The 21,703-nt window shown below is 30.7% G+C and overlaps 1 protein-coding gene and 1 long non-coding RNA gene across 3 annotated transcripts; both read right to left on the bottom strand.

Annotated features, from left to right (window-relative positions):
* Positions 1-5,231: 5,231 nt before the first annotated feature.
* Positions 5,232-6,942, bottom strand: LOC116405037. Of its 2 annotated transcripts, none has more exons than XR_004218096.1 (2): positions 6,692-6,942; positions 5,232-5,537 (listed from the first exon to the last, which is right to left on the bottom strand). It is a non-coding gene; the product is annotated as an uncharacterized LOC116405037 (long non-coding RNA). The 2 variants fall into 2 exon arrangements; XR_004218097.1 differs by lacking the exon at positions 5,232-5,537 and adding an exon at positions 5,687-6,149.
* A 2,843-nt stretch (positions 6,943-9,785) lies between these two features.
* On the bottom strand, positions 9,786-10,193 carry LOC101207655 (S-protein homolog 1-like). Its single transcript, XM_004139683.1, has one exon. The coding sequence runs from the start codon at positions 10,191-10,193 to the stop codon at positions 9,786-9,788; it is 408 nt and encodes a 135-aa protein (XP_004139731.1).
* Between the last annotated feature and the right edge of the window lie 11,510 nt (positions 10,194-21,703).

Here is a 21,703-nt window from a genome sequence, read left to right as displayed (position 1 = left end):
TATTATTAAGTATATAAATGATGTAACTCAATGTATCATTATCAAGTATATCAATCGAGTTTACAAGTGTATATCAATAGTATATCAAGTGTATATGTAGGACTTCAAGCATATCAAGTGTATTTAATCAATCAATTGTATAAGTGAATAATAATACATGTATATGAGTGTATCAAGTGTATCAAACATATATTAGTATGTTTCGGTATCGAGTGTATCAAAGAGTATCAAGTGTATCAATTAAATGTATCGGGTGTATCAAGGGGTATCAGACGTGTATAAGGTGTATCAAACGTATATTAGTAACAAGGGCGTTTGTGACATTTTATCTCTTGATGTGTGGATTGGACTTCATTTTTGTCATTTTCGCAAATAATAAAATGTGTGTACTATGAACTTAATTATTACAACTTATTTTGCCATTTTTGCAAGTGCCCCTTAATATAATTTAGGAAAAGGGAAAAAAAATAATTTGATGTTCCCAATGTGGCTAGGCTACATTTATGAAGGTGGGGACCTCGGTGATCGGTGATCAATGATCATGCAATTAATTATAAAAGTATACATATATCGAAGCAATATTTTAACTTTTTTTTCAAGGTCAAGAATGAAATTTGGTTGAGAATTCAACACGAATGAAATGTTACCTTCTATTGAGATAAGCGTCCTACGTACTATCCTTAACTCATAGTAGTTTATTAAGATTTATCAGTTTTTATTACTTATATACAACGACGTTTTTAAAAAAAATTATATTCTTCTCTATTTAATTATTTAGATTGACATGTAATTATCCATTAAATTTTTTATACGTCCCTAAAATGTGTGGGTAGTCAATGGTTTTAAACATAATTTTATTAGATTTGATGCCATTTGTTAATCAGTAGTTTGGGAGTATAATAATACAAGCATTTGATATCCGGAAGGAATCGTTTTACAATATCATTTTTGGGAACACAATCATTTTGGCAACACTAATATTTGATGGTATAATACTAAATGAATCGATACAAAGTAGATTATATATCAGTTTTTAACGATTGGACAAACTTCCAAAAAAGTCTATTTTACTATTGGGTTAGTTGTGTGTGTGTGTGTATTATTTGATATGGGATATGAGCATTTATTGTCTTATAAATTATACAATCTACTTTAAACATTTAATTCAAGCAATCAATGAACCCAACTGTTTTTAGTACAATAAACACAACACACCTTTTCAACTGCACTAACCAAACTTATTCCTTTGACTTTGCTTTGTTCATTATAGATCTCATGAGCAAAATACAAGCATTCTCAATTTTGCTAACATCTTAAATCTTAAAATTTTACCATATCATAAGATCTCCAATGATTTTTATTTTGCTGTAGATTTGAAATAAAGTACAAAATTTGTTCTCTCTAAAAGTACTACTTTTTTGTCATGGAAAATACCTTATTTGAGGTTGGATATGGTGCAAATACATTTTATGATTTTAACCCAACTCCAGCTTAAGAAACTTTATTCAATGATTACTGCTAATCGTTTTTGGTCCCAAATCTTTGGAGTTATTTCTTCCATTAAACATTTATTAAATTTTTGCATGTTATTTATAACAGTAACTAGTTTGTGGATGAGTGCTCTTGGAGTAGTTTGTTTGGCCCTAAACCTATGTACCCATAACTTCCTTTCTCAGAAAATTCGTGCAAGGGAAGATCTTGAATTTGAGACTTTTTAGACCAAAAATATTCTCTTAAACAAAGGTATTCATGCTTTATGGTGACTCCAAGATCCATCTTATGAAAATCTTATATTTTGCAAGGAGGAGGTTCTACCATGTGGAAATGCTCTTTAATGAAACTTTAGCTTTAGCTAATTGTACTCGAGTAATCAATTTATCCTGGAAACTACTAGGGGCTCATGTAGCCCACGAGATTAAGCGTATTCTAGGTCGAAGAAATAAAGCTCTTCAAGTGGCTCAATTTGTACTGGGAAAGAAACCCATTCATGAACAAGGATTAATTCCACTTCCCTACCTAGCTACTTTAGGTTGGGGGTAGGTTTTGGTGGAGAAATTATAGACACCTTTCTTTACTTTTTGTGTGAAAGTACTTCACACTTCATTGTATATTCACTATTAGGTTTTGTCATAATTTAGCACTTTTGAAACTCGAGACCTTTCAAAAAAAGAATTTCCATTCTCAGATTATGTGTAGAAAGATAAAAATAGAAGGACTATTTTGACAAAATTTTGTATAATAAGATTTTTAGCGAGATTTTATGGTGGGACGACGTAGAACTTTTGTTTTGTTTTAGATATCAGAGTCCAATTGAGCAATCCATCGCATAAGGAGAAAAAGAATATTTTGGAGGCTTGAACCAAATATGAATGCAAAGCAAAATGTAGGGGAAAAGGAAGCAATTCCTTAGAAATTTCTCGGAAAATTGGGCAGACAACACGGCTACGTGTGAGAAACTTTTGACCTCATATTTTTGTTTTTTGTACATATTTCTTTAATGTGTGTTTTCTACCTAACAAGAAGGTTATATATATATATATATATATCAGTCATTATATAGCACTTTGGACTACTTCATGATTGCACATCAACTTTCTTTTCATAATCTATCCTCTTTAGTTTTACCTTTCTAAAAACAAAATTAATAAAAATTAATTATACCTACCCTCAGGCCTCCTCTAATATAAAATTTTGCAAATCCAACCCAATTTCAATCAACAATAAATCTCAAAAGTAAAAAAATGCCCCATGGTTCATTTACTTTCACGATCCATGGCAATTAGAAAAGCAATTAGAAAAACAATTAGATGTGAATGAGTGAAATTTCTCAACAAAACAAAAACATATATACAAAAATGTGCTGCTAATATTGTCAAAAAAACTCCACAATCTATCAAAAAAAAAAAAGGAAAACACTATTAGATTACATTGATATATAAAATATGCTTATCATCAATGAATTAGATATCAATCAAATAACAGTTGCATGATAATTAAAGAGAAATAATATGATGCTAATCACCAACAAAAAAAAATGATATTGGTTGCTATAATCAAAAGAAGTTAGGTTTCCTATGAAAAAAATGTTTATTTTAAGAATACAGTTTTTTAAAAACCACTTTTATAAATTGAGTTAATTCAAATGATCTAAAGAGTTTAGGTGTTTGATTTTATCTTTCTGTAAATGTTTACATGCAAGTTGTGTGTATGATTTGTCAAATTTTCATAAAAGATTATTAAACGTTATGAATTAATTTCACAAACAACTATATACATTTTGGATCTTTTTTTCGAATTATATTTTAAAATTAATCGCATTTCATCTTAATTTCATTTTTTTTTGTATTAGTTTGCTTTTAGACAATTCAATTTTAGAAGCACAAATATCTTAAAATGTAAATACATAACCATAAAAAAAATAATTGATTTCCAACAATAAAATATAAGTAAGATCAATAATTTTTTGAGACAATATAATATCAACTAAACAGAAAGATGTCCAATTTGATCACGTTCTTCATTTGTTTTCATTTCACGAATTGAGCGATCATGTTCTTCATTGACGTCCACATGTTTTTTTTTCCACATATGTTAAGGTGAAGTAGATTTGGCTGAAAGAGGAACATTTGCAAATCCCTATATTTAAATGTATATGAACAAAAAAAATATTCAAAGTATTTTAAAATAAAAATATAAAAAGAATGACCGAGTGAAAAATAGATAGAAAAAATAGATGAAGAAAAATAGATATGTGAAAAAGATTCCTCATTAAACACACCAAATAAACATTTGTTCTAAACTTTTGTTGCTTGTGTTTTTTCTAAAATGATTTATTTCATAATCTCGTATTTTTAAAAGTTATTTTAAACCAACGTCAAACACCTCAATTTGTCTTAAAACGAATTATTTTAAAAATTAAACACTTTAAAAATAAATCCAAACACACCCTTAATTATTTTTAAAATAGATACTAGTTATCCAAAACATATCATGAGTGATGATGAAGCTATGTTACCAAAAGACTCAAAGTTTGTCAATTCAAAGACATAATATAAACTCAACAAGGGCACACACAAATGCACTAGAATGAATATATCATAACCTTAGGACTCGTTTGGTAACATTCTTGTTTCATATTTTTTGTTCATTGTTCTCTGTTTCCAGTTTCATGTTCTTTCTTTATTAGAACAAGAAACAGGTATATGTTTGATAATTGTTTCTGTTTCTTGTTTCTTGAAAAAAAGAAATAGAAACAAAAACAAAAAATGTGTTTGATAACTGTTTCTTGTTATATGATTTTGTTTGAAATTTATTTTTTATTTTATTCACATTTAATTCAATTAAACATGAAACAAAAATATATGTCCTCCATTAAACATAAAAAAAAAAATATCAAATCTAGATACGAAAGTCTTTTTGTAATCTTATGGAGATTGAGATCTGAAGAACAAAGTCGACGAGAGGAAGACGAAAACCCGAAACAAGGGAAAGAGTATGAAAGAAAGAGAGTTGAATGATCTCTGAATTCAATCTTTCCTTCCTTTTAGTTGCTCTTCTTATTTCTTGAGAGGTGCGATGCTGCTTTACTGACGAAGAGGAGGACCAAAACCCATGGTAAAGAGGAAGACAAAAACTCACAGCTGAAACACAAATCTGACAAAAACCACAAATTCGACGAAAATTCACAATAAAAACACAATTCACGCAAAGAGGAAGAGCAGAAATCCAGATCCAGTGAAGAGGAAGGCGTCGTGTAGAGAAAGATGATGAGAGGCAAAGGAGAAGACAATGAAGACGATGTGAGAAAGAGGAAGAGGATGATTATTTGGGAAAGACAATGAAGATAAGAGGAAGAAAAAGGAAACCACGTGGAGAGTGGTTATTTTGGAAAGAAGATGGAAATAAGAGAAAGAAAAAGGAAATCACAAGAGAAAAATGGAAAGGAAAATGAAATAGAAAAATATTTGAAAAGAAGGAAAAGGAAACCAATAAAAGGAATTGAGAAAAAAGAAAAGAAAACCAATAGAAACAAATGAGAAAAAGAAAAAAGAAACCGATAGAAATAATTGAGAAACGGGAATGAGAGAAATTACTTCTTTTTGTTTCCAATAATTCCTTATAAAATGAAAAACGTTTATATTTCTTTTGAGAACAAGAAAGAGGAAAATTTACCAAACACCTATGTTTCTTAAATAATGAAAACAGAAAACAGAAAATAGGAAACGAGAACATTACCAAACGAACCTTAATGTTTTCTTTTTTCTTTCTAAAAAAACAACTAAAAACCTCAAATGCAAGGAATGGTGGCCCTAAGCCAACTGAAGATGTATGATTCATGATACAGATGCCCATAAGGAACCCTCATCACATCCCTGTTTTTACATCTCAATTCGTCCAAACAAATACTACAGTGATTTCCTTAAACCCTCCCCTTCTCTTCCACACTGACCTTCCTTAGCCTCTTTGTCGTCGTCGCCACTCCCCTTCTCCACGCTGAAGTTTTATCCACCATCATGGATTCTTCTTCCATCTAATGACTATGATGAAATTGATTAAGTGAGAATGTGAAAACTCAGACTCTCTATTTTTGAGAGTGAAGTGAAATATATAGGCTGCGATTTTTCGAGCGATGGCAGGAAGATATATGAGAAAGAGATGTAAAGCAACAAGTCTTGAAGATAGCAGGAAAATAGAGGAAGAATGCATCGTTGAGTTGAATCGAAGTTTGTAGTCTTTATCGTTGCTTGTGAGTCTTACATGATTAAAAAAAGTTAATAATAACATAAACATGAGACACCAAAGACGAGTAACAAAAATTAGTTCTCCTAAATTTCTTTTTTTTAACTAAATTCTAACTATGCACATCAATTGTTAAATGTGGCGTTGTTAGATTTGTAATACTCTAAGTGGCTAGGTATCAGATGTGGCCTAAGGGTAGCTTAAATTTGGACGATAACTCTAGTGCACTAATGATAGAAGCAACTGAAATCTATGATGGGTTCGAGTTTAATGTTCCACAAAATAGACTGCAAAGAGTCCTCAAAAGCGAGTAGGGTTATAGCCTCTTCATCTCGATGTTCCAGAAAATACACCATCATGCACCTTCAATTTTATACATCATCCACCACTTCAAATTCGACCTATTAGCACTACCAACCAGAAAGTTGGGATAGAGAGAGAGAGAGAAAAGAAATTATGAAGGGAATAAAATACAGTAACAAGCATGATTATCTCTGTGATCATCTGATATTGTTTGCCCAAGTGAATGGGTAACAATTTGCACTAAAAGCTTCACATATTTTCTGAATTTTTTCCTTTGTTCTATCTTCAGAATAAAATAAGAAAGACACATTTTTCTCAACTTGGAATGATTTTTACAACGACAAAGCCATAAAGAACAATTTAGGGTAACAAATTAATTCAGGAAAATTTGGGTTTTTTGCTAACCTCTAACTTGTTCTTGAAATTAGACTTACTTCCAATCATGTTTGACTCACGATTACTTCATGAAAGAACGCTCTGTACAATCTAGAAGACTCAAAAAACAAGAGGCTTCATGATTTCACACACCAAACTATGACTTGAATGCCTCTTCGTAAAATATTAATCTAACATCAGAATTTGCTCAAGCTTTCTTCACAAAAATTGTTATAAATTGAATAAAATTTTAAAAAAATATAATAAACCTCACTTTTTAATTCCTTTGAGCAATTCAAACCAGAAGATGTTTGCGTGAATTCAATCTGTCAAGAGAAATTACTTGAGCTTGTTGTTTCTTGTCTTCTTCATCCTCCGAACTGCAGAATTTTGCTTCCAATCTTCTCAAGCCCTCCCTCAACACATTTCTGAAGATGATGAACCAAAAAGAGATGAGAAATAGGAGAAGAAATTTCGGGCGGTGGAGAAGAAGATTGAAAAACAAATTGATACACCGAATGAGACTTTCACCTTTTGTTCCTCTTTCTTAAATCTCATTTTAAAATAAATTTTCCTTTTTTTCTCTTTTCTTTCTTGTTTAATCGTAAATATATAAATAATAAACTAAATTCCATCAAATTCTTCTTTATCTTTTTTTAAAGAAAAAAATCCAAAATAATTAACACAACTTGAACTAAATGCATCGTCATTTTTCTTCAACAACTTAAATTCAACTTCCTATATTATATGATAATAGTAAAGAATCTAAAAAAAATCTAAAGTTTATACAATGATTCGTATTTAATGATACTTCATCATATTACAAACTAAACAAACAAACAGCCAAACTATAAGTCCATATGCCTTGATTATTTGCAAGTTTTAAGAGTATTGTACTCATCACACATGACATGTGTAAAGAAAACACCCACGAACCAATAAAGCAAGGTTTGTAATTCTATCCAACAAACAAGCAGTTATCACTTGTCAAGTCATATCAACTTCATCTATCATTTTTGTCTTCAAGTGAACCTTCTTCGAGTGTTGACGTGGATCTTGCCTAGAAACTATACTTACTAGAAAATGTTTTCTCGCGTAGTCTTTGTGCAAGTTCCTCTGGAATTCACTGGCTTCTTCTTCTGTTCCGTATCCTGCATTTAGACACTGAAAACAGGGTAAAACAGACATGAAAACTTATGTAGAGTGTACTTTCGGATATTTATAAATTTACAACATAAGTTAAGCATTTTTGCACATTTAGTATGTATTTTGGTCTCATTATTCTACCTAAAAGGCTCTAATAATTTGTATTTCTACAAGTTATATATCAACATGTCAGAGTCGATGCCAGTCTCGACAGGCCACATCAACTCCACCACCTTCTTTTGTTTTCTAGCGAATCAACACGCATTATGAGAATGTTGTCCAAATGCCTTATGATTTGGATCCCAGACATCTTTTCATCACATAATTTATCGACACATTCCTCTCTGATTCGCTTCAATCCTCCTTCTTTTTATCATCCCGCGTTTAAAAACTCTTAAATTTATAGTTAATCGGTCGTAATGGCTTAAAGTTGTTTTCTCTAAAGTTTATAACTTCGCAACAAAAGCTACGCGTTTTGGTCTTTTACTTCGCATTTTGGTTCTATTGTTTTACATAAAATGCCATAATAAATTGTATTTCTACAAGTTACTAATATGCTACAATTTAAAAGTTGATGTAAATTAATTAGTTGTGCTTATCTTTCTTTCTTTTTCATTTTTTTCAATCTTTTTTAGTTTAATACGAAAAATGTATATACCTATGAAGAGATTGATGAGATTCAAACAAAATCAACAAGTTTTGTTGGATGGTTTGTGCTTGAGAGATTTTGCTAGTACCTCTTGTTAGAGGAGGTAATATGGAAGGTTGTTGAATCTTGATGAACTTTGAGTACAATATGCAACTTTAGAATGAATTAGAACAGTAATGGAAGTACTAATTATAGTTGGTAAAGTTAAATGGAAGTACTAATTGATGTAATGGGGGTAAAACCCGGACGTTTTTGTTAGAAGATTTGTGTATATTGTCTTTGTTATTTGGTGTAAGTATAAGTACTAGTTGTAGTTTGTGAAGGGACAAATAATGATTATTAACATTAAGGAGGTTTTTAATATTTTTTTTATTGTAGTTTTGGAGGTGTAGTGGTTCCCACATGTGATATAGAAGTATTTTGAATATTTTGTATTTTCAACTATTGTTATATTGAAGTGCTTCATGGATATACAAGTGTTGGTTAGTATGCTTATTGAAAATTTATAGAATGAATCAGAAGTGCTAACTTTTGTTTAATGGAAGAACACATTTTTACCTATATTGCAGAAGTCTTATGTGTCTATTATTAGGTTTTTGAAGGGGCGAGTGGCTCAACATGTGATATAGAAGTGTATTCAAGGACGTGTACTTGGTTGTAGTTTTACCCAAACTTTTGTTATTGCATTATGTATACAAGCAAGAAATTTTAGTATATTACACCAGTTTTGTTGGGGGATTTGTGTGTAGTTTTGTTCGAGGATTTGTGTGTGATTTTATATGCAATATAGAAGTATTGGATATGATTTTCTTTATTGTAATGTTCAATAATGGAAGTGTGTTGCTAAATTTTAGGTAATTTTGTATTCATTTCTATGGTAGAGTATATTGTTGTGTCCTTTTATATTTTTTAGGTCTGGCTTCCGTGCATTTATAAGTGAAATAGATATTATGGGCATGCAATGAAGACAATAAACACACATATATTATAGCCAACACATTGAGACATTTTTTTTATATATAAAATATAATAATAGACTTTTTATGTCGCAAAACGAGATATCTAATGTTTGTTTTATCTTTTTCATCAACATAAAAAATGGATAGACTATTTTAAAAAATCGATATTGAATATGATTTTGTAAAATTATTAATAAAAATTGAGTTAAAACTAACGTATAAGAAGGTGTACAATGTTAAGTTTTAAGTTGACATTGAGAAGGTGTACAATATTGATTAGAAACGAATTAAGAAGAACTTGACACTTCAAATCTATTAAATTTGAAGTGGAAACTCACCACAATCCATTCAAACATTAAAATTAAAGTTGGATAAATTTACTAAATTGATGTTGGATTTTTTCACTTGTCAAAATATTATATAGTAATATGAAGTTTGTAATTTAGTTAATCCAATCAATTAATTTAGGATATATTTATACCATATACAATTATAAAATAAAATAAGAATTAATTAAGCAAAGCATTTAATTAATTAAATTTAATATTCAATATTCAAAATTATTTTATTCAATAAACCTAATCAACCTAAAAATTAACCAGAACTAACAAAGCTCACTTAGGGATCCATTTGTGAACAAATTCATCAACATTAGCGGGCATGTTTCTCAAATAAATTCCATCATCCTTGGCAGTCCAAATACAAGTTCCTAATTGATTCCCGCATCTATAGCGAAGCCAAAGGTTTCTGGACTCAGGCCAAAAGCTTTCAAAATCGGCATACGCTTCCGGGTTCTCCAATCTACACCAAAACAAGGTTGTTCCCCAAAAGTTTTCTTCAAAGTTCCATTGGAAATCATCTCCATGGTTAACCATGTGATGATATCCCAAATCATCGTCCTTGGATTTGCAATGCACATCCAAACTGTGGGAGCTTAGCCCATTTACAACGTGAACAAAATACCTCGAAGCTGTCGGCGGAGGTTCTGACCAGTTCGGAACTTGACTCTCAACCAAAACCATTGTGGCAAGCCACAAAACGATCACATTCCTTATCATCATTTTATTTTGAACCAAATACACTTTTTTTGGATCTATTTATTTGTTACAATTGATGTTTTTGCATGTACATTTGTGGGAATAAACATACATACTTATAGCACTTGCAAGAAATTGAAGAAATTGAATGGCAGGATTTCAATTAAAGAATAATTAATCTCCTGCCTAATTTTGTGTTGTCCTTAATCTAAACTTTCCTTTTCAATAAAGAAAATCAATGCTCAGATATCTATTATTAACCATTCGTTGTATTTGAGTTCGGAGAATAATTTATTTACGTTAATGTTAATGTTATTTTCTATGTATAGAAATGACTTCATCTTAAATTGATTCAAACAAATTAGCATATAAAACAATTAACATAAACTTCATCCATTACTAGCACTCTCATTTGTCTCTATTGTAAAATATACATGTATATTTAGATAGTTTAATTTATTACTGATATATATATATATATTAGTGTTCATCCATATCTATCCGTAATATTTTATTATATTTATAAATAATTTTGTTCATTTTTCTAGGTACTTAAAAACAACTCATTTGTATTAATTTTGAACTTACCCTTATGAGTTATTTTAAAATAAACCTTTCTTTTTTAATCTAGGAAAGTTGTAATAAACAGTAAAATAATTAAATTATTTTACATTTTACGTTTTATGAAGAGTAATTACTAGAACGAGTAATAATTTTAAGAATAATAATTAAATATATAATAATATTTTATACAAATTATAAATATAGCAAAGTCTATTTTTATCCTTGTAGATTTTTATAATCTATTAATCCTAAACTAATATTTGCAATATGATTTATTAGTGATTGTTGTTGATAAATTTCTATAGATTTTGCAATATTTGTAATTTTTTTTTAAAAAATGCTTGTATATGCTAATATTTTGAGTATATGTCATGAGGTTTAACATAAATAAATTGTTCTTTAAACTTAAATACACGAATGGTTAATAATAGGTATCTAATTAATGCATTGATATCATTTCCTTATTTGAGGAGAAAAATATGCATTATCCACAGCACAAAATTAGGCAGGAGATTAAATTTTTTTACTTAAAATCCTACCAGTGCTATAAGTATGTATATTTATTTCCATATATGTACATGCCAAAACATCAAATTGTAACAAATAAATAGATAAAAAATAATAATAAGTGTGTTTGGTTAAAAATAAAATGATGATGAGGAATTGTGGTCATTTTATGGCTTGCAACAACGGTTTTGGTTGAGGGTCAAGTTTGGACGTGGTCGAAACCTCGGTCACAACCTTCAAGGTATTTTGTTCATGTAATAAACGGGCTAAGCAACCACAGTTGTAATGTGCATTGTCAATCTATGGACGATGATTTGGGAAATCATCATTTGGTTAACCATGGAGATGATTTCCCATGGAACTTTGAAGAAAACTTTTGGGGAACAATCTTGTTTTTGTGTAGATTGAACAAGTTAGATGTGTATGTTGCTTTTGAAAGCTTTTGGCCTGAGTCATTGAATCGTTGGCTTTGTAATAGGTGTGGAAATCAAGGAACTTGTATTTAGATTGCTAAAGACGATGGAATTTATTTGAAAAACATGCCCATTAATATTGATGAGTTTGTTTACCAATGGATCCCTAAGGAAGCTTTAATGTTTAATTTGATAAAGAAAGTGAAATTGTTTAGGTTGAGTTATAGGTATCTTGTGCAATTTTCTAGAACTTAAAAAACATATAAAATTTTTTATTGGAATCTCTTCTAACATTTTGTTGGAACATTAAAATGCATGAATATTTTTCCAACTTTTTCAACGCTCAACGCTCATTTGTTATATGAATAATATATCACATAACATAAGAAAATGCAGTGCCATGAATATTAGAGAGAAATTATGTCTAACGACAATGCTACATTGTGCCTTAGACAATTTAATTTACTCACTTTTGTTTGGTGTTATGTCTTAAATTTGTAATTTGTGAATGTTAAGCTATTCTATTATTTAGTAAAAGTGTTATTGAGGTATTGTTCAATAAATTGGTACTGAATAAAAAATTTGCTCGTTATAAACATAGAATTCAATAAACTAAGGTTCTTTGACTACTTAAATTTTTATACAGTGATATAAATGTGAATCAAGTTCGAGTAGATAGTCTAGACAATCTATAATATAGGAATAGGGTTCAACGTCTCATTGATGTGGTCCACTTTGTATTTAGTACAAGCAGTGTGATCCAAAATTGCTCGTGTAGAGACATGTGAGTGGGAGCATCCTATGTAAAAGAGTTTGCATATAAGATCAATCGAACAATGAAATAGTTACTTTTACATTATAACATCGTTTATTGTTTTAAAGCTAACTATTCAACTTTGTGATCTAGGTAACTTGACTTTAATTCTGAACTAACTTTGAACTCCTGGTTATTGGGTATTATCCATAAATCTGCATATAAGAGAATAGTTCATTAGCATTGGCCAATAAACCTCTTATTTCAGACTTAAGACTGGATGGATAAGTTGAGGACATCGGGTGCAAGATGAAATTCACTCCTACTCACTTCTAGGAATAGTAGAAGGAGGTTGTTCCTTTTTAAAAGCTTACTCCAAGTCTTGAACAAGAGGCTTTTCCTCTCATTGACCGGAGAGAGACTCAGTTTAATGGATGAACCATCATCTAATTGTTCATTAGAGGACCAGGCGAAGCTATAGGTCTAGATCATAGACCTTTTAAAGGTAAGACATGTATTTTGGCCAAAATTACAAACAATTTATGGAAGGTTATCTTACTAATCACATGATTATATCAGGTTGACACAAATATATCTATAGTGAAGAGAGTGCAACTAAGGGCTATAGTGGACAATCTTGTTATTTAACGAATGCTAATTAATTAGGTTAAACGAATTTAGCTGGTTAATCTTAAATCATTGGAGCACATGCTCTGTAGAACCTTCTATTAGCTCAAAACAAAATTCAACTTAGAATATATTGATTGAGAATTCAAATTGTTTGGATTCACGCTGAAAACGTTTTGTTAATAATAATATTCGATATAATTAACAATATAGTGTTGAGAGGCAAATAATATATTTAAATATTGAGAATTTGAATAGGGATTCAAATTAGGTCAATGGAATTGATCGAGATTATTGAATAAAATAATAATTTAATATTAAATATTAAATTTAATTTATTAAATGCTTTAGTTAATTAATTCTTATTTTATTTTATAATTTTATATTGTAAATTAATTCATTGGATTAATTAAATTACAAACTTCATGTAACTATATAATATTTTGATAGTGAAAAAACCCAACATCAACTTTTGTGAAGTTATCCAACTTTAATTTTCATCTTGAAAGATTGCCATGAGTTTCAATTTGAAGCGTAGTTCACTTCATGTATTACTTGCATGGTCAATGCTTATAAATACACGAGGATTAATTTTGATTTCATTTTTAAAGTCATTTTCTCAAATTTACATTAGTACAAATCAAAACTTTAATGTCAGTTTGAAACTCACATTTTATAGGTTCAGTGTTGGGTTAGGTTGACATTGAATATCGTGTTTTAAAAGGTCTATGATGTCGGCCAACACTATAGATATCGAAATTTCAATTCTTATCATATTCAATGTTCGTTTTTAATCAACATTGTACATCCTTTTCAATGTCAATTTAAAACTGGCATTATACATCCCCTTCTATGTCAAGTTTAACTTAATTTTTTAAATAATTTTACAAAATCGTATTAAATGTCGGTTTCTTTAAAATAATTAATCCATTTTTTATATCGATGAAAAAGTTAAAACCTACATTAGATATCTCGTTTTGTCACAGAAAAAGTCTATTACTTATTGTATAAAAAAATAAAAAAAGTATTTGTCACAATGTGTGTCGACTATAATATATGTGTGTTTGTTGTCTTCATGGCAAGCCAATAATATCTCTTTCACCTATAAATGCATAGAAGCCAAACCTAAAATATAAAAAAGACACAACACTATACTCTACCATAAAATCGAATACAAAGTTACCTAAAATTTAAAAACACACTTCCATATATACAACATTACAATAACAAACATCATATCCACTACTATATTGCATATGAAATCACATACAAATTCTCCAACAAAACTAGACACAAATCCCCCAACAAAACTTGTATAATGTACTAAAATTCCTTGCTTATATACATAATGCAATAAAGTTTGCGTAAAACTATAAGTACACATCCTTGAAAACACTTGTATATCACATGTTCCACCACCCACCCCTTCAAAAACCTAATAAGAAACATAAAAGACTTCTACAATATAAGTAAAAATGTGTTCATCCCTAAACAACAATTAGTACTTCCAATTCATTCTATATAGATAGTTATAAAATTTCAATAAACATACTAACTAATATTGTATATCCATATAACAATAATTGAAAACAACATATTCAAAATACTTCAATATCACATGTGGAATCACTACACCTCCAAAACTACACTAAAAAAATATATATATATTAAAGACTTCCTTAAAATTAATAATCATTTGTCTCTTCACAAACTACAACGTGTACTTCCATGATATATTACTTACACCAAATAACAAAGACAATATACACAAATCTTCCAACAAAAAGATGATGGTATTTGCTTGTTTTGATTCATGCATTAAATTCTCTCAAGTTTTACGCTTGTAGGTCAGCGTGAATGGATCTAAAATTAATGACTAATAGGCAGCAAAATAGGGTTATGTGATAAAATGTGCACTCATATTCATGTGTTGCTAACATGATAATTAAACATGTCGCACAGAGCTTTCCTTTCTATCGCCAAAGTATAAGTGTCAAAAGGTTTTCTAGTAAGTCCAAGGTCGAACTCAGAGAATTTAAGCTCCTAATTTTAACTAATCGCTTACTAAATCATGAGATGTACACTATACAGTACAACATATGAACAGTATAATAATTACCCTAACTATTTACACTACTATGCTTGACAACATAAGGTGAACATGGTGGTATGGCATGACGAGATATGAAATCAATATAGGCATGGTAGGGAAGGAAAATTGAACTGTTAAATATAATAAATGATGTTTCAATACTTCGTGGCGGTACAAACATCTATTAACAAAGAATTGAGGTAGGAAACGTCCCAGCGCAACGCATACTTGCTCTCCCCTGTGGATGCAAATACACAAGTTAAGCGATGCATTATATCTAATCATTTTGAATGTAGTAACATTAGTTATACCTTAATTAAGACATACACCTTTTAGGCTTTCGACACACACATTAACCTCTCAGTCGTAATCTATGTAAAGGATGAGCTTGGCAACAAGAATGCATTGTTACATTCTTCTCACCACTTGCTTATCTAAAAGTGGTTCTCACTTGTTTTTTAATTACAATCTCTACTTTTTACCTTCTTTCGAATGAACAAGGTTAAGATACTCACATTTAACTGAACAAAACTCTTACTGCATTCATTGTAACTTTCTAAGTATCAAATACATCACTCATTAAATTATATATGTATATATATATATATATATATATATATATAGGTAGATAGATAGATAGATAGATAGATATAAGAGATAAGAAAGATGGGAGAATGGAAGAAGAAATGCATTACATTCATAAATAACACTTTAGGCCCTTCGACCATGAGGTTCTACTTACAAAACAACACAATATAGAAAATAAACAGTCAAGATACAATATATGTGTTACGCCGCGGAGTTTGATCTCTCATACTCTTTGGCTCTGATTTTTGCCTATAGATGAGGGGGACAATAGAATGGATGAATATAATCTCCCTCTCTTTTACTTTAAGCTATCACCTAAAACTCAAGGTAAGGGAGAGGAATGGACGATATGAGGAGCTTGCTTATCCAACCAAATTTGCACACCTTGTTCTTGGGTGAGAAGCTTTATTTATATACACGGAGTAATGCTGACATGAAAGCACGCGCCATTAATATCACTAAAAAGTTGTAGCTATTCTGTATAGCCTGTCCTATTTGTCCTTTTCTAACTTTCCTGCCAACCTCTTTTGTTTTCTAGTGGCTTGATCACCTAACATCTACTTCATCACGTTGAAAAGGTTGGTTGGGTTTCCTCACATATAATGTGCTGCTCATCGAGTTTCATTCTTCTTCGATTAGAATCCTACGATAAGAGCACTGAAACATAGTAGAACAAGGATGAAGTTCTTTTGCGTTAGGCTTTTCGCAAAGTAATCAAATCGCTTACTTTTTCTCTATGTTTTCTCCTATTTTCATGTGATAAAATTTCATTATTTTACTTAAAAGGCTGCAATAACTTATATTTCTACAAGTTATCAATATTACCCCATTAAACTCCAATTAGTACTTCCATCGAACTTCACGAACTATAATTAGTACTTCCATTACAATTCTACTCCATTCTAAAGTTGGATATTGTACTCAAAGCTCATCAAGATTCAACAACTTTCCATATTACCCCCCCCCCCCCCCCCCCCCCTCATCCAATAAAAAGTACTAGCAGAATCTCTCAAGCACAAACTATATCTAAATTATGAAAAGTTTTTTTAAAAATAGTAAAATAAATTCAAATATTTACAATCTATAGCAATTTTTTTGGATTCTATCAATGATAGCCAACGATAGACTTCTATCATGCTAGCTTCATTTGCTTCATCGTCTATCCAACTTCTACATCCTAGGAAAATTCTCAAGAGATCACCTAACATAGAATTGCTCCAAGCTAAGCACGCTTAATTTTGAAGTTCCTATGATCAAGCTACCAAAAAGAAATGTGCACATTGTTTGTATAAGTATTAACTTTTAATTCTTTTATATAGGGCTCAAACTAGTATCTTAATTATTTATGTTTCTTTTTATTTACTTTATTATTAATTTTTAAAAGAATATTTGAAACGTTTTCCTTAAATTTTATACTTTCTTTTATTTTCAATTAAAAAGATTTATATCTATTTAAATGGTAATGACCTCAGCTTAGTCGAAAAGTTGGATTGTTACCGTTGGTATCAGAGCAGAACCTCTCCCAGTAAGATGTGGTTCAGGAATGAACCAAGCAGAAGCTGGCGGGCATGTAACACCCGAGATTAGGAGGGAGACATGAATGAACCGATATCACATATGAATGAGAGGGACCCTAAGGACATGAAAATAATGTTAAGAAAGACTTAAAAGCATTAAAAGTAATCTATACGAACAAAGTGCACTTTCCTTTTCGATGGTTTGATCATAGGAACTCCAAAGCTAAGCATGCTTAGCTTGGAGCAATTCTATGTTGGATGACCTCTTGGAAATTTTCCTAGGATACATGTGAGTGAGGACAAAGCATGCTGAAAGGTGTTGGATCGGTATGGCAACCCTAGAGGGGGGTGAATAGGGTTTAAATAAACTTTTTGACAAATAAAAAGTAAAATCAACTAATTAGATATTTTCTAAAATTTAAATAAAGAACTTTGTAAACTTTGTTAAATAACAAGATTGATAAAAAGATATGAATGGAAGTATGCAATCAAACTCAACCAATAAGAATATGTAACTAAAATTAAATTAAAAAATAATTAGAAAAGAGTTAGAGAAGAAGACACCGTAATTTTATAGTGGTTCGGTTAAACTCAACCTACATCCACTTTCCCAAGCACCCCTTGGGATTTTGATTGAAAATCTTCTTTGGACTCTTTCCACGGATTTGAGCCGAACCGATTCTTGCTCCTTTTTCGGGTTCAAGAGCAAACCCGATCCTTTCCACGGGTTAGGATCCAACCGTTACAATATGTTGAAATTTTTAAATCACACAAAAGAAAACTCTCTAAAAGAGTGAGTATACAATTTGAAGCTCACAAATTTAATCCTCACAATACAATAAGAAGCTCTCAAGAATAAGATGAAAAGAATAAAAATTGGAAGCTTTAGAGAGAATAACAATGTTGGCTTTTTGCTTGAGGATTATTGTAAAGATGTTGTGATCTTGTGTAAATGTGAAGTATTTAAAAAGAGAGGAAAGATAAATTCAAAATCATTTGGGTCATTAGATATAAGTAAAAGAAAAATGAATGGTTGAGATTTAAACTTAATTAGCCGTTAGACACAATACAAATAATAATATAATAATATGTCTTTTCAAAATATTTTGTTTAAAAAGAAATCAATAAAGCAACTTCACCCTCTTTTAAAAAAACTAGCCGTTAGACACAAGAAAAAATAATAATATTAAAATCATTTTTCTTTTAAATTCATTTTCTTTATAAAAGCCAATAAAACATAACAAAAAGCCACATTTGTTACTCCTTCATTGCTCCAAGTGGCTTTCTCTAATTGGTTCAAATTGAATGCTTGGTCGCCACGTCACCATCTCGGGTATTTTTTCGTTAAGCTTCTTTTAGCAATATTTTCTTCATTTGAACTTCGATTTGGGTGATTCAAGAGGCGTTAGAATCATTTTTCCAAGCTCTACGATATGGTCTATTCAAATTAATAAAATTGTCAATAAAAAAAGTCAGATTTGTTATCATCAAAACATAAATTAATTGAATAATTAAAATAAATTAATTTGAGATTAAGGGCCAAAAAGCCAACAAAAGGACTCGTGCTGGTTTGTGGGGAGAACTTTCAATCTAATAAGCATTTAAGAATAGTAAGGATGATGTTGCCAGGTCATGGGGGATGTAGGGGAATGTCGGAGATCTGAATTCTAAATCCTTGTCCAAATCCTAGGCTTGAGGAACCCTAGCCGCCGCCCATTCCTTCAGTCTTCCGTCGCACACAGCACTCTGGTGGAAGCATCTCCATTCGTCTAAGTCGTTTACCCACCGTCTGCTACACGTCAGACGAAGTCGAAGAGCTCGTTGATCATTTCTCACCCCGACCCCTCCATTCGCACGTACGTGAAGCTGAGGCGACTGTCTTTGCACGTTTCTTGTCAAGCCTCTTTGTCATCAAGCTCCATCTCACGCCATCCATATCTCGTCGTCGGCAGCCATCAAATAAATCCTTGCCTAATCTAGCTAATTTGAGCATCAACGAGTTGGTTCTTCACCCTTCGTAAGTCGCGCTCATCCCAGCTGATTCCTTCACCCCTTTGCAAGTCGTGCATCGAGTCTTTTCTCCTCCAAGCCGTACGCATGATCCATAATGTGCACCTTTCTCCACAAGCCACGCTCGAGCCGATAGCCCCTGCCAAGTCGTCCCCTATTTTTGAGTCACTTCTTGGTGAGTTTTGCTTAGTTTTTTATTGGGTTTGATACACCCATTAATTACCTATTTTTGTCCCAAATGAGTTAAATTATGGATTTAAGTTGGATGTTTTGCTTGAAGGTTTAGTTTATTTTTGTTGGGGAGTTGAGTTGTGAAATTCTCCCAACCAAGGTTGAATTGGCTTCAACCTCCTTTGTTGAGTTTGGATGTTTAATTAAGCTGATGGTGATAGTTGACAAAATTTTTAATTTTAATTTTGTTCATGTTTAGGACTGAGTATTTGGGAGGAAATGACTGTCAACCAGGGAATTTTTAATTTAGCTAATCTCAACGTAAGAGACTTTCCTCGTAGACCCCCACATTAAAGTTGTATGTAAGTTATGTATTATGTGTTACTTAGTTAAGAGAGACATGTATGACAGAGATGTTATGATCGTGATACATTATGATTGAGGTATGCTATGATTAGATAGACTATAAGAATTGATTAGTACCCTTTGCCCACTCCTTCATATTTCATTGAGTTTCAATTTTTACTTACTTTTTCTTGTGAATTGACTTTGCATATTAAATCACCCTTCGATTCTTGGTTCCACTTGATTTTCCCAAACTCTTTTCAATGCTTTTCTTTTTGCTACTAACATCATTTGTTTGAAGCTTTAATTCAAGAAACTTACTTAACTACCACTCTTTTGGGTTCAATATCCGTACTTCCACCAACTACGGTAATAAGTAAGGGTAAAATATAAATTACTTTTGTCGAGGCGAATCTAGGTAAGTACTCTTTTGCAATAAATTTCATTTTTGAACATACTTGTCTACACATACTTTCATACGTATATACATTTGCATTTGTCAATTTAGATAGACATAGATAGAAAATGTTGTAAATGTACTTACATCCTCATATTAAAAAATGTTCATGTTTAGAGTCCTCCAGTCACTTAACTCCAAACATTTCCATGCTATGATTGTTGGCCCTTGAATTCCAAGCTTTCTTCCAAACCCAACATTTAAATTGAAATTTTTTGGTATTGTCTCAAAAGCCCAATAGACTAAAACTAGAAAAAATCCTTGAAGGTATACAATATTCTTGGCGTTGTATGATGCTTTCTTGAAAAATTGATATGTTAGGATGTAGGATAATCTTCCCCGTGGATAGTGTTTGAAGGTTTCTTCATGATCCAATATGTCTAGATGTTTGAGATTGATGTGGTTAGGTTGTTGCTTGGGAATTAATAAGGCTTCTAAGATATAGAGATTAACTAATTTTTCTTTCAATGAGTCTTCCTCATTGCGTAGTGCTTTGAAAGTTCTCTCCATGTCTCTTCTCGTTATAAAGTCATCGTGAGGGAAAAAGACATTTTTCAAACTATTCTCTTTTTTTTCTCCAAGATTCAACTCTCAGAATTTATAACCTTTTAATTTGACCAAACAAAATTCTTTCAGCCCAAATTTTGTTATATGTTCATTGAATTTGAAATCAAGTACCATTGAACTTTTTAGTATAGCATTGCTTATTAAATAATTCAGAAATTTTGTTGGTATTTTGGCCATTTTAATGTTGAGGAAGTGGCCAAGAGGACTAAAACTCTATAAAGAATTCTTTGGTTTATTCTTGATTTTATTAGATTTAATGTTTCTAAACTGTAGTATACAATAATTCTAAGATTTTTGTATTCATCTTCCATAATTAAGTCATTTGGATGGTATTTGACATTTGGAAAAGATATAATAAACAGTATGTTATAAACCAAGAGCTAGTGCTAACAAATAGACATTAACAAAGATATAATAAACAGTATGTTATAAACCAAGAGCTAGTGCTAACAAATAGACATTAACAAAGATATATCAAGATAGAGCACTACACAAATAGATATTTACAAAAATATAGCAAAGATAGAAAAATATAAACAAATATACAACACTATTAAGATGGATATTAACAAAGACAGAGCAATCAGACAAAGATAGACAAATATAAACAAAGATGGAGCACTATACATATAAACATTGGCATTCTATTTTGTTATTTACCCTTATTTTTCATTTTCATTTGTTTTTATTCTATCTTTCCTTTAGATTTGATTGCTTTGCTAGTTGATGTTGTTTTCTTTTTGCTCACCATCTATATACAAAAAGAAAAATTAGGGTTAAGTTACATAGAGTAAGAGTGGTTATTAAATTAAATGAAACGAAGATACATTCAAAATCTTTTTGTATCAAAGATAGATCGAGATAGATTTGGTAGAATCAAAAT

This window comes from Cucumis sativus, chromosome 7 (assembly GCF_000004075.3).
Source record: "Cucumis sativus cultivar 9930 chromosome 7, Cucumber_9930_V3, whole genome shotgun sequence".
Classification (NCBI taxonomy): Eukaryota; Viridiplantae; Streptophyta; class Magnoliopsida; order Cucurbitales; family Cucurbitaceae; genus Cucumis; species Cucumis sativus.
This window is presented reverse-complemented; position numbering and strand designations above follow the sequence as displayed.

Excerpts from the sequence above, each read along its gene's own strand:
- LOC101207655 (XM_004139683.1), bottom strand. The coding sequence starts at position 10,193 with ATGGTTTTGGTTGAGAGTCAAGTTCCGAACTGGTCAGAACCTCCGCCG.